At 38.3% G+C, this 12,395-nt stretch overlaps 1 protein-coding gene across 8 annotated transcripts in view; it reads left to right on the forward strand.

Moving 5' to 3' along the window:
* ATF7IP2 (activating transcription factor 7 interacting protein 2) overlaps nucleotides 1-12,395 on the forward strand; it is a 77,585-nt gene that overhangs the window by 41,672 nt on the left and 23,518 nt on the right. For 6 of the 8 annotated variants that reach the window (XM_035266902.3, XM_009009151.5, XM_035266904.3 and 3 more), the window contains 3 exons: nucleotides 5,706-6,535; nucleotides 8,646-8,770; nucleotides 12,175-12,309. In XM_035266902.3, coding sequence (XP_035122793.2) covers nucleotides 5,716-6,535; nucleotides 8,646-8,770; nucleotides 12,175-12,309 — 1,080 coding nt within the window. In that variant the 5' untranslated portion in view covers nucleotides 5,706-5,715. Of the gene's footprint in view, nucleotides 1-4,478; nucleotides 4,596-5,125; nucleotides 5,215-5,705; nucleotides 6,536-8,645; nucleotides 8,771-12,174; nucleotides 12,310-12,395 lie in introns of all 8 variants that reach the window. The other 2 variants (XM_054242571.2, XM_054242572.2) reach the window with 2 other exon arrangements.

Here is a 12,395-nt window from a genome sequence, read left to right on the forward strand (position 1 = left end):
TAGAGGTATATAGAGCAAAGATACATGAAAACAGTACATGCACATAAAAACTTTTACATGAATGTTTATATCAGAATTTTTTTTTTTTTTTTTTGAGACAGTTTCCTTCTTGTTGCCCAGGCTGGAGTGCAATGGTGCAATCTCCGTTCACTGTAACCTCCACCTCCTGAGTTCAACTGATTCTCCTGCCTCACCCTCCTGAGTAGCTGGGATTACATGTGCCTACCATCATGCCTGGCTAGTTTTTTTTGTACTTTTAGTAGAGACAGGGTTACACCGTGTTGGCCAGGCTGGTCTCGAACTCCAGACCTCAAATAATTTGCCTACCTCGGCCTCCCAAAGTGTTGGGATTACAGGTGTGAGCCACTGGCCTGTAATCTTGAAAGGTAGTCAAGTCCTTTCTGGCCAGAAATCTTGAAAGGTAGTCAAGTCCATGCAGTTGGGAAGATTGAGATCTTTAAAAGAACATGTGTGGTGGCTCATACCTGTAACCCCAGCACTTCAGGAGGCCAAGGCAAGTGGATCACAGGTCAGGAGTTCAAGACCAGCCTGGCAAACAAGATGAAACCCCATCTCTACTAAAAATGCAAAAATTAGCTGGAAGTGGTAGCATTCTACTGTAGTCCCAGCTACTTAGGAGATTGAGGCAGGAGAATTGCTTGAACCTGGGAAGTAGAGGTTACAGTGAGCCACAATAACACCACTGCACTCTAGCCTGGGTGACAGAGCGAGACTCCATCTCAAAAAAAAAAAAAAAATGACACCTTATTAATAAATAATGTAAATAATAATAAGTAAAACTAAAACATAAAAGCCAGAAGATATTAACTCTAATGTAAATTAAGACTTTAATATGGCATGAATAACTAATGTAAATGAATTAAATTTTGTTGAAAGACCAATTCATTAGGTTTAAAATATTTTTAAGTATTACAAGAAACATAAATTGATATAAAAATGTTAAAGGTAAGCTGGGCATGGTGGCTCACGCCTCTAGTCTTAGCACATTGAGAGGCCGAGGCAGGCGGATCACCTGAGGTCGAGAATTCAAGACCAGCCTGACCAACATGAGAAAGCCCATCTCTACTAAAAAATACAAAATTAGCTGGGCATGGTGGTATGTACCTGTACTCCCAGCTACTCGGGAGACTGAGGCAGGAGAATCGCATAAACCCGGGAGGTGGAGGTTGCCGAGATCGCACAATTGCACTCCAGCCTGGGCAACAAGAGCAAAACTCCATCTCAAAAAATAAAACATTAAAGGTAAGACTGGTCAACATTATGTTCAGTAGGATTTACATCATCATAAAACAGATTAAAAGTACATATTAGATAGATTTATGATTTCAAAATGAAATTAACAGTGAGGATACCGCCAAGCAATTATGTATCTGAGGGAAAAATGAAAATAGGTCCTTTCCTCTTTTCCATATGCTAAAGTAAATTCTAGATGGATTAAGGACTTAAATTGTAAAAGACAGATCTTTAAAACTTGAGAAAATATAATTTATCTTTTGCAGCATGTGTTACAGGACAGTATTACCATCTCAAAGATCTGTGAGTTGTGGCTTATGTGACAGCAAAGAATTCAAATTGGCTCAAGAGAGGAGTTCTGGTGATGGCAGGGTTCCCTGATTAGTTTGGGTCATTGTTTTTTATTCTCTTAGCAAGGAATTCAACTTGAATGAATGGGTTCTATGACAGGCAAACTATGCAGTTAACAGTATTTAACTTGCACCTTTTATTGGCAGTTTTACTCGTCTCCCCTAAGCATTCCCATGCAGTGGTTTTCCAGGTGAAATACCTCTCCTGAGTGCCGTAAGTTTAACCAGTTATGAAGTGTGTAATTTTAACGACCATTTAGTTCATGTTTTTTATGAACTTTAACAGTAATTCACTTTGAGCTGACCCTCTGCATTACTTCTATGTATTGTAATAATTGCACAGCCATGGTATAGCACAATGTCCTTCAATAACTTACATCGGTGAAAGGCTTCTTTACCACTACTAGGCTTTACTATTTCATACATCATCATGAGGTAGGGAAGGATTTCACAAAGAAGAGAGATCAAACTTTAACTGTAAAAGATAAAAAATTGTTTAATTTGACTATATTAAAATTAGAGCCTAATAAGACACCTGTAACTCATATAACAAAGAACTGACAAAGGAATATGGTGTTTTTGATTTGTTTTGTTTTGTTTTTTATGGGATCTCGCTCTGTTGACCAGGCTAGAGTGCAGTGGATAGATCTCAACTCACTGCAACCTCTGCCTCCTGGGTTCAAGCGATTCTTCTGCCTCAGCCTCCCAAGCAGATGGGACGTCAGGCGCGTGCCACCACGCATGGCTAATTTTTGTATGTTTGGTAGAGATGGGATTTCACCATATTGGCCAGGCTGGTCTCGAACTCATGACCTCGTGATCCGCCTACCTTGGCCTCCCAAAGTGCTGAGATTACAGGCATAAGCCACTGCAATGGGCCTTTTTTTTTTTTTTTTAAGACATAGTCTCACTTTTTCATCCAGGCTAGAGTGCAGTGGCATGATCTCAGTTCCTTGCAACCTTCACCTCCTGGGTTCAAGCGATTCTCTTGCTTCAGCCTTCTGAGTAGCTGGGATTACAGGCATGTGCCACCACACCCAGCAAATTTTTATAGTTTTAGTAGAGATGGGATTTTGGCCATGTTGGCCAGGGTAGTCTGGAACTCCTGACCTCAGGTGATCACCCACCTCGGCTTCCAAGGTGCTGGGATTACAGGTGTCAGCCATCACCCCCAGCCGGAATATGGTTTATATGTTAAGTATGCCTCAAAAATGAAAGAGGAAAGACAACCCAAGAAGTTATGAGCAAGAAATAATCAGGAATTTTTACAGACAAGTAAACATAGCTAATAAACATATGAAAAGATGCTAGTAATTAGGGAAAGGCAAATTAAGACTTGAGGTCTAATTCTTTATCCAAGTAGATTGGCTAAAATCACATCTGGCAATACCAAGAGTTCAAGAGGATGTAGCTCAGTGGTAACTCTTATACATTGACTATATAGGTGCAAACTGGTTAAAACTATTTCGGAAAGTAATTTGGCTTTCCTGGAAAGTTGGACATGGATACCATATCAGTATCCAGAAAGGAACTCAGGAGATGCTTACACATAGGCACCTTGAGACAGAAATGTTCAAAATAGCAGTGTTGTGTCAGAACATCAACAAGAACTGAAGACATAATCCCAGCACTTTGGGAGGCTGAGACAGGAGGATCACTTGAGGCCAAGAGTTTCAGACTAACCTGGGCAGTATAGTAAGACCTGGTGTCTACAAAATTTTTTTATTAAAAATTAGCCATGTGTCATGCTGCATGCCTGTAATCCCAGCCTCTTAGGAGGCTGAAGTGGGAGGATTGCTTGAGCCTGGGAGGTTGAGTCTGCCATGACCCATGCTGCACTCCAGCCTAGGAAACAGACCACTAAGACCCTGTCTCCAAAAAAGAAAGGGAACTGGAGGTGACCCAAAGATCCTTCACAGATGATCAGATAATAAACAAATTTTGGTGTATGTACCCAATGAATTATTATAATACAAAGAGGAACATAAATTATTACTACACACAGGCACACGGATGAATTTTATACATAGCTAATACAAGTATTAGCTAGTTTGCTCAACAACAAAATTAAACAGTATACTCGTTTACATGTAATATTTATAATGAAACCATAGAAAAAATAATAGAATTATAAACTAAATTTTGGAGAAACATAAGTAAATACAAGTTACTGATCGTATTCTACTTAGTTGTTGTGGGTGGTTCAAAGATGTTCACTTTGTTATACTTTGTAATGAACACATATACATGTCTTTTGTATGCATCAAATGTAGAGGGTTTTTTTTACTCCAAAGCTTAAATTTCAGCACTTTTTCCTAGTTTGGGCCCTTTCCAAAGGCCCTTAGAAGGACAGTAGTAATATGTTCACATGGTTGGACATTTTCATCAGATTTACAATAGTAAGCTATTTTAATTGTAGTCATTTAAGATTCCTGTCTCTCTTCACCTTGATTTCTTCTTTGTGTCAGCTGGCAGTAGAGTGGTTTTAGGCATTTCGTTATTGGGGGATTTGTATGGGTTTAGTAGGATGTGTTTGTGATTGGAAGTCATTTCTGGATGTAGGTAATTACAGCCTGTCAGCCTGATTGTGTTGGGAATGTGATCTCTAGTGCTTGGCACCTGGAATACATGAGTATTAGAGAAGCCAGAGTTTGAAATTTGTGAAACCAGAAGGTAATCAGGAAAAAATTCCCAATTATCTGATGTTTAAGTTTTTAAGTATAGGATTTAGTTTTCATGAATTTCCATTCAAAACAGCACTTTTCTCTTGTTAGAAATAATAAAATGGCATATTCAGTTATAAAATCAACATGTATTTATTTTCTTCTTTTTGATAGAAATCTGCTTTTTTTTTTTTTTTCTTTCTTGAGACAGGGTCTCTCTTTGTTAGCCAGGCTGGAGTGCAGTGGTGCAATCACAGATCACGGCAGTGTCAATTCCTGGGCTCAAGTGACCTTCCTGCCTCAGCCCTCTGAGTAGCAGGAACCACAGGCATGTGCCACACCTTATTGAATTCTGCCTTTAAAATAATATAAGAATATTTTTATTTGTAGGACACAAAACTGTAGCAGTGTCTTCAGGAAAAGCTGCTAGTTTTATGCATCATGACTATCAGTTTTAGCAAATACGTTATTAAACCATGCTGGAGGAAAGATTTGATTTGTTCACTCTTCCTGGAAAATAATACAAAAATTGTATTCATGAAGAGACAATCAAATAATACACAGCCCTATAGGAAAAATAGAATTGTATAGGCATGTTAGGACCTTAATTAATGAAGAGTATTCTGATGTTTTTCTGGATGTATTTAGTGTACATATCAGGTTTTTGTTTTTGGGTTTGGGTTTTATTTTTGGAGGTAGAGTCTTGCTCTGTCTCCTAGGTTGGAGTGCAGTGGGGCAATTTCTGCTCACTGCAACCTCTGCCTGCTGGGTTCAGCAATTCACCTGCCTCAGCCTCACAAGAACCTGGGATTACAGGCATGCACCACCACACCTGGCTAATTTTTGTATTTTTAACAGAGACAGGGTTTCACCATGTTGGCCAGGCTGGTCTGGAATTCCTGACTTCAAATGATCCTCCCACCTCTGCCTCCCAGAGGCAATTAGAGGTATGAGCCATTGCACCCAGCCACATTTATTTTAGAAACTTGAACATTTGGAAAACTGAAATAGATGCTACTATGTATAGAAAATGAAATGTTTTATACAAAGCTTTTTTTTTTTTGGTTTTATGAATAAGTGCAATTTAATCTTTAGGTTATTTAAACCATGACTTACATGGATGGATTAAAAAAAAAGTGAATGGTTGTAGCACTGAGGTGATAGAACAAGAAGTGGCTAGATAAAACTATCAGGCATAGCGTCAAGTAGAGGCATACTAGCAATATAGATTTTGAATTTATGTAGTTTAAATTTATAGAAACAGTCAAATGATTTCTATGTTTTCAGTGTCATGAAAATGGATATAATTTCCAGTAAATGATCATTTAAATCTGGATAGTATCAATGTTATTTTAATATTACAAATAACTTTAATTCAGTAGTAAATAACTTTTATTCACTAGCAAAATGCATTTAAATATGATGTCTTAAATTCCAGGATATGAAAGATGGCAAGTCCAGATAGAAGTAAACGGAAGATATTAAAAGCCAAAAAAACAATGCCCCAAAGTTGCCGGAAGCAAGTAGAGATGCTGAATAAGTCAAGAAATGTCGAAGCACTGAAAACAGCAGCAATTGGAAGTAATGTTCTGAGCGGTAATCAGAGTTTCAATCCTAGTGTCATAACTGGCAAATGTGGACCTTCTGAAAATGGTACATCCTCATCGGACTCTAATAAAAATTCAATATCAGAGGAAAGTAAAGTATTCTCTCAGAATTGCATAAAACCAGTAGAAGAAATCATTCATTCAGAAACAAAATTGGAACAAGTTGTTTGTTCAGACCAAAATCCAAGTAAAACAACAGATTCCCCTAGCAGAGTCTTTATAGAAGAAGCAAAAGATTTACTGAACACTTCTGGAAATCAGACAAATGTTACAGGATCCCTTTTTGAGCATGAAGGGGCCTGTAGCCTAATGTCCACTCGCTGTCCACCCAGTGTATTGAATGGTACTGTTCAGATGCCAGAGACTACAGTAACCATTCCCGTGGATGATAAGAGAACTGACCAGATAGTTTTCCATTTAGACACAAACTCCAATTCAGAATCACATGATAAAAAGCACAGTGACAACATTTTATGTTCAGAAGACTCTGGTTTTGTGCTTGTTGAGAAAACACCTAACTTGGTGAATTCAGTCACTTCTCACAAATGTGCTGATGACATTTTGAAAATTGAAGAACTTAGTAGAACCTGTCCTTCCAGCATTTCGAATTGTGAAACCGCAGATTCAACATGGGAGTTATCACTTGACACTAATAACAACAGTAAGCATATATTTACGCACCTTTTTGAAAAAATAGTCACTTTTCTTTGAGGTATTTTAAAGTCTCAAATATACAAACAAGTAGAGTATATACAGACAGGGAAAGGGTAAATAACAATTTATTTCACAGTATCTTGTTACTGAAATGTTCTTGGTGAGGTGGGGGACAGGTATCCACCATATTAAAGGGGTAGTTAATTATTGGAGAGAAGGAATCAATCACTTTTCCTTGAGTACAGAAAATCAAAAGGTATTTTATAGCAATTATTTGGTTCATTTCATCTACATGTCTTCTGAAGTTTTGAAGTTTTATTTATTAGATTAAGAAGGAGGCTGGTGGAAAGAGAGTGCGTTTTAAAAATTGTTGGTAACCCTATTTCTTTTTTTTTTTTTTTTTTTTTGAGACGGCGTTTTGCTCTTGCTACCCAGGCTGGAGTGCAATGGCATGATCTCGGCTCACTGCAACGTCCACCTCCTGGGTTCAGGCAGTTCTCTTGCCTCAGCCTCCGAGTAACTGGGATTACAGGCACATGCCACCATGCCCAGCTAATTTTTTGTATTTTTAGTAGAGACAGCGTTTCACCATGTTGACTAGGATGGTCTCGATAATCTTGACCTTGTGATCCACCCGCCTCAGCCTCCCAAAGTGCTGGGATTACAGGTGTAAGCCACCGTGCCCAGCAACCCTATTTCTTTTTATAGAATTGACCTGTTAATCACATGCCAAGTATAAAATGATAGATAATATATGCACACATGTGTGTGTAGAGAAAGAGAAGCACCCCAAATAATAAATGAAGATCTTAGATTATAACATCATTAAAATAGCAAAAGTGAATTTCATTTGAAGTAGGGCATTTATACATTGATTGATGAAATAGAAAAAAACTGATTTCATAGGATAAATTTTGTGTTCTTGTCTAGGCTACAGAATGATCATGTAACAAGATGAATTTAAAATTGCTTCAAAATAATAACATTATCATCTATTTAAAATCGTATAATAGGACTGGCTGGGTGCAGTGACTCATGGCTATAATCACAGCACTTTGGGAGGCCAAGGCAGGAGGATCGCTTGAGCCATCAAGACCAGCCTGGACAACAGATCCAAGGCCCTGTGTCTTTTGAAAAAACTAAAAGAAGCAGCCAGGCATGGTGACTTACGTCTGTAATCTTAGCACTTTGGGAAGCCAAGGCAGGTGGATCACCTGAGGTCAGTTGTTGAAGACCAGCCTGGCCAATATGGCAAAACCCCATATCTACTAAAAATACAAAAAAAAATTAGCCAGCCATGGGGGTGGGTGCCTGTAATCCCAGCTACTCAGGAGGCTGAGACAGGAGAATTGCTTGAACCCGGGGAACAGAGGTTGCAGTGAGCCATGAGCCGAGATTGTGCCACTTCACTCGAGCCTAGGTGACAAGAGCGAGACTCTGTCTCAAAAAAAGAAAAAAAAGATTAGATAGAAAATAATGTAGAACCACTTAAGTAACCATAAACAGAATTAAATGCCATAATTTTTAAGTTTTTGTTGATATATGTATATTGAATTATTAAGTAAGATTGAAGGGATGGTGTATCTGAGACCAGAACCCTACCTAAGTTAACTCATTTTTTTTAAGGAATAATTGGTGGATATGTTTTTATGCAATTGAATTTTCTGAAAAATGCTGCTGTTGACACATTTTAGTTTTTCCATTTGCTCAGAGGGTCCCTAAATTAGAGAATTTCTATTTCTTTTCTTTTCCTCCTTGAAACAGGGTCTCACTGTGTTACCCAGGCTGGAGTGCAGTGGTTGAGGTGCTCACTGCCACCTCAGCCTCCCAGGCTAAAGCAATCCTCCCACCTCAGCCTCCCAGGCTAAAGCAATCCTCCCACCTCAGCCTCCCGAGTAGCTGGGACTACAGGGATACCCCACCATACTCAGCTAATTTTAAATTTTTTATAGTGACAAATTTTCACTATGTTGCCCAGGCTGGTCTTGAACTCCTGGCCTCAAGCCATCCTCCCTCCTTAGCCTCCCAGAGTGCTGGAATTACAGACATGAGCTGCCATGGTGAACCTGTTTTCTTCTTTAAAATACCTTTCTTTATAATCTTTCCATCTCCTCAAGACCATTATCAAAAGAAGAGGATGTTTTTAGAAAGCAAAGAAAATGTTAAACGCATGAAAACTTCAGAGCAAATTAATGAAAATATTTGTGTGGATTTGCAAAGGCACACAGCATTCCTGGAACAGGTAAAATATTGGGGCTTAGATAAAACTTCTACTTTTGATTAGTAAAACATGGTAAATTAATTACCTGGTCTCCACAGTGACATAGTACAGTACAGAGGACTCTCACTTGATGCAAAGCTGGTGTGTGAAAGCCAAATTATCACAGATTGGGGAGAGAGAAATTATTTACACTACTAAAACAGCTCTGGTTTCTTGAAAATGATCTCATGCAGAGTTACCTAGGGATCATGTGTAGGTAGAGACCTGTGTCAGAAAGAGAATGGGCTTTCAGTCAATACTACACTCATATTTGTTGGTGAGTCAGACACTGGATGACCTTGAGCTTTGATAAACAATCCAATCTCTTTTATACTAGTCGTGGGGTTCTTAGATCTGCAGCTAAATCTGTTTGTAGATCTCACCACGACCCAGAAGAGTCAAACAACCTGGAAGTCCATTGCAAAGTCCACTGCATTCAGGTTTACTTGCCCTATTTTCCAAACTTAAACAGATATGGTGCATTATCTGACATTTTGCTTTATGGCATCATTAAATAGTCTTCTTGCTTTCACTGTGACCTCATTTTATCTAATTGCACTACAGTCTCAATATGTGTCTAATCAATTATTAGTTGAAGTGTAGTGTTTCAGTTGTAGTAAAATGACTATACTCAGGATGGGTTTTGATGACCATGTTTTTCTATTTCACTACCACTAGAATGCCACTACTGTAAATCATTACATAGTAGATTAATGTCCCTCAATTGTAATGGACCAAAATTTCCCAGTCTAAACTACAAACTGTTTCAGAAACAAACACTACTGCCGTTTTTTAGAACAGACCATTACAATTAGATAGTTACGTATGCTATGAATGTATATTCTTCACCTAATAAAGGGAAATCTTTCAGAAACACTTATGCAGAACCAGTTTAAAGGGTGAGTCAACAGTTTTCCCCTGTCTACCTTTTGTTTTTCTTCCAAGAAGACCAAAGGATACACAATAAAAAATAAGTAAGTGTTCTATTGCTGGCAGAGAAAGGGTAGTGGAAGTATGGCAAGCATGGATCTAGCGCTAAGGACCACGTTATTCAAGAAGAAGATTGGGGATTCCAACTGGGTCTTGTGTCCAGTGATTAGTAGCTAAAGTGAGTAGTTCTTTTTGCTTTTTTGAGAGAGTCTCGCTCTGTTGCCCAGACTGGAGTACAGTGGCACAGTCTAGGCTCACTGCTACTTCCACCTCCTCAGTAGTTGGGACTACAGGTGTGCGTGCACTAGTACTCCCAGCTAACTTTTTGTGTGTATTTTTAGTTGAGACGGGTTCTACCATGTTGGCCAGGCTGGTCTTGAAGTATTGACTTCAAGTGATCTGCCTGCCTCGGTCTTCCAAAGTGCAAGGATTACAGGTGTGAGCCACTGCGCTAGGCCAGAAGTAAGTTCTAATGTGTACATAACCATCTCTGAATAGCTAGCTTTTCCTCACTTCTTGTAATTCTTATCCAGACTGCCAGACTGTTATCTCTCTAAAGCATATCTGTGTATTTACCTTGTTTGAATCTCAATGAGATAGCCCTCCCCCACATTCTGACATTTTTCTCCCCTATTGAAAGAGTCCTAGAGTGATTGTTTCTTAGCCTTTTGAAGTTTCATAAGGATCTTAGCCTAGTTCCAGTTAAATTACTGAAGAGGAAGGGTTTTTCCTTAACCGTCTAAGTTATTCACTCTACCCACTGTCTTTGAAAGTTGTCAGAGATTGGAGATAAGTTTGTACCTTCTCCAAACTTCAGGCCAGTTTGGTTGCTATCTTCACTTTGAAGCCAGGACTTCAATGTGGTTCCCTATTAATGGACACATTTCCGGTGGTTAAAAAAAAAATTGAGGTATTTGATGGAAGTTATTGTGTCTTCTGTATGAGGAATATTATCATTAAATTAGATCAAGTATATAGTCTAATCAAGAGGAGTTACCCCATGGTGGATACTTAGTCCAAAATGATCAAATTTAAGGACCTGTTTCTATCTGAACCACCAGGAATACTTGTTTAAATTGTAGTTTCTTGATCTTACTAATAGACGAAGACTGTGTTTTAGGCTACTGCTTTCTCAGATGTACCTGATAAAAATTATTTGTAGTAACTAACCATACAACTTTCCAGGCCCCTTTCCAAAACATTGTGTTTGGTGGATCCAGGATGTGGCCTAGGAATTTGTGATTTTAATAACCATCCCATATGATTGTTCGTCATTCCTGGTGTTAGAGAAACACTGTACAAAAGTGTCTCCATGTTCAAAACCTTTAGATATGTTTCTCCAAGATTCACCTTTTTTTTTTTTTTTTGAGACAAAGTCTTGTTCTGTTGCCCTGGCTGGAGTGCATTGGTGCCGTCTCAGCTCACTGCAACCTCCACCTCCCAGGTTGAAGCGATTCTCCTGCCTCAGCCTCTTGAGTAGCTGGGATTACAGGAATGCGCCACCACGCCCGGCTAATTTTTATATTTTTAGTAGGGATGGGGTTTCACCATTTTGGTCAGGCTGGTCTTGAACTCGTGACCTTGTGATCTACCCACCTTGGCCTCTCAAAGTGCTGGGATTACAGACGTGAGCCACCAAAGCCTGGCTGGCTTCTTTCGATTTTAGCACCATGCTCGAACTAGCTAAGGTAACCAATTGACTGATATTATTTCAGTTTTAACAATAAGAAAGCCACCCCCTAAAAAAATTATGGAAGTAATGGTGATTATCTTGCATATTTATTTCTTTCATACCAGTTCAGTGTTTTTTATTTTATGGAGCTCTTTTTTTGCATATTACCTTATGTTTCTATAAAAATCCTTTGAGTATCACTTGTTTAACATTTATTATACAATCTACTTATTTGTGGAGAAGGAAAATGAAGCCCAGAAATAATGTGACTGACTGAGCTTAGGTCAGAGAGCTTATTAATGGCAGTGTCAAGTCTCACACTTGTGTTCTATATCTGCTACAGACCAACCTATCATTTACATCAGGCTCTGGTTTTCAGATAAGTAGACTTCCTTTTTGTGGAATACTAACTTGCAATTATGGTCATTAAAAATATATAAATGGCATATAGTCTTTAAATTGTTTCTATAAGGTATAGTATGGAATTCAACTGAAACTATAGGAAACTAAGGTTAGCATTAATTTCTAACATGTCCAGTATATGTAAATATTGAGTGTGTTTTAAGTTTAATATTGAAGTTTTATAAAACTTACTGGTATAGTTACCTAAACATACAAATATGAAGTATATTTAATTGGTTACAGTAAATCCAGAAAAGAGCAAGTATATTTAATTGGTTACAGTAAATCCCCATCCCAGTTTTTCTATTTTTTTAAAGTAGAAAGTAAAATTGCTTTTAAATTTGAAACGGGGGGTATTGTGGTTTTTATTTTAAAATTCTAGGTCAGACATTTGATTCAAGAGGAAATGTATAGTTTAAATTACAAACTATTTGATAAGAAACTGGAAGAATTAAACCAACGCATTGGAAAGACAGAGTGCAGAAATAAATATGAAGGAATAGCAGGTGGACTCTTGGTAAGTTTTCATTTCATTTGAGTCATATTTGGGGGAATAGGGGGTGTTCTTGCTCTGTTGGCTAGGCTGGAGTATGGTGGCTCACT

The sequence above is a fragment of the Callithrix jacchus genome, chromosome 12 (genome assembly GCF_049354715.1).
Source record: "Callithrix jacchus isolate 240 chromosome 12, calJac240_pri, whole genome shotgun sequence".
Classification (NCBI taxonomy): domain Eukaryota; kingdom Metazoa; phylum Chordata; class Mammalia; order Primates; family Cebidae; genus Callithrix; species Callithrix jacchus.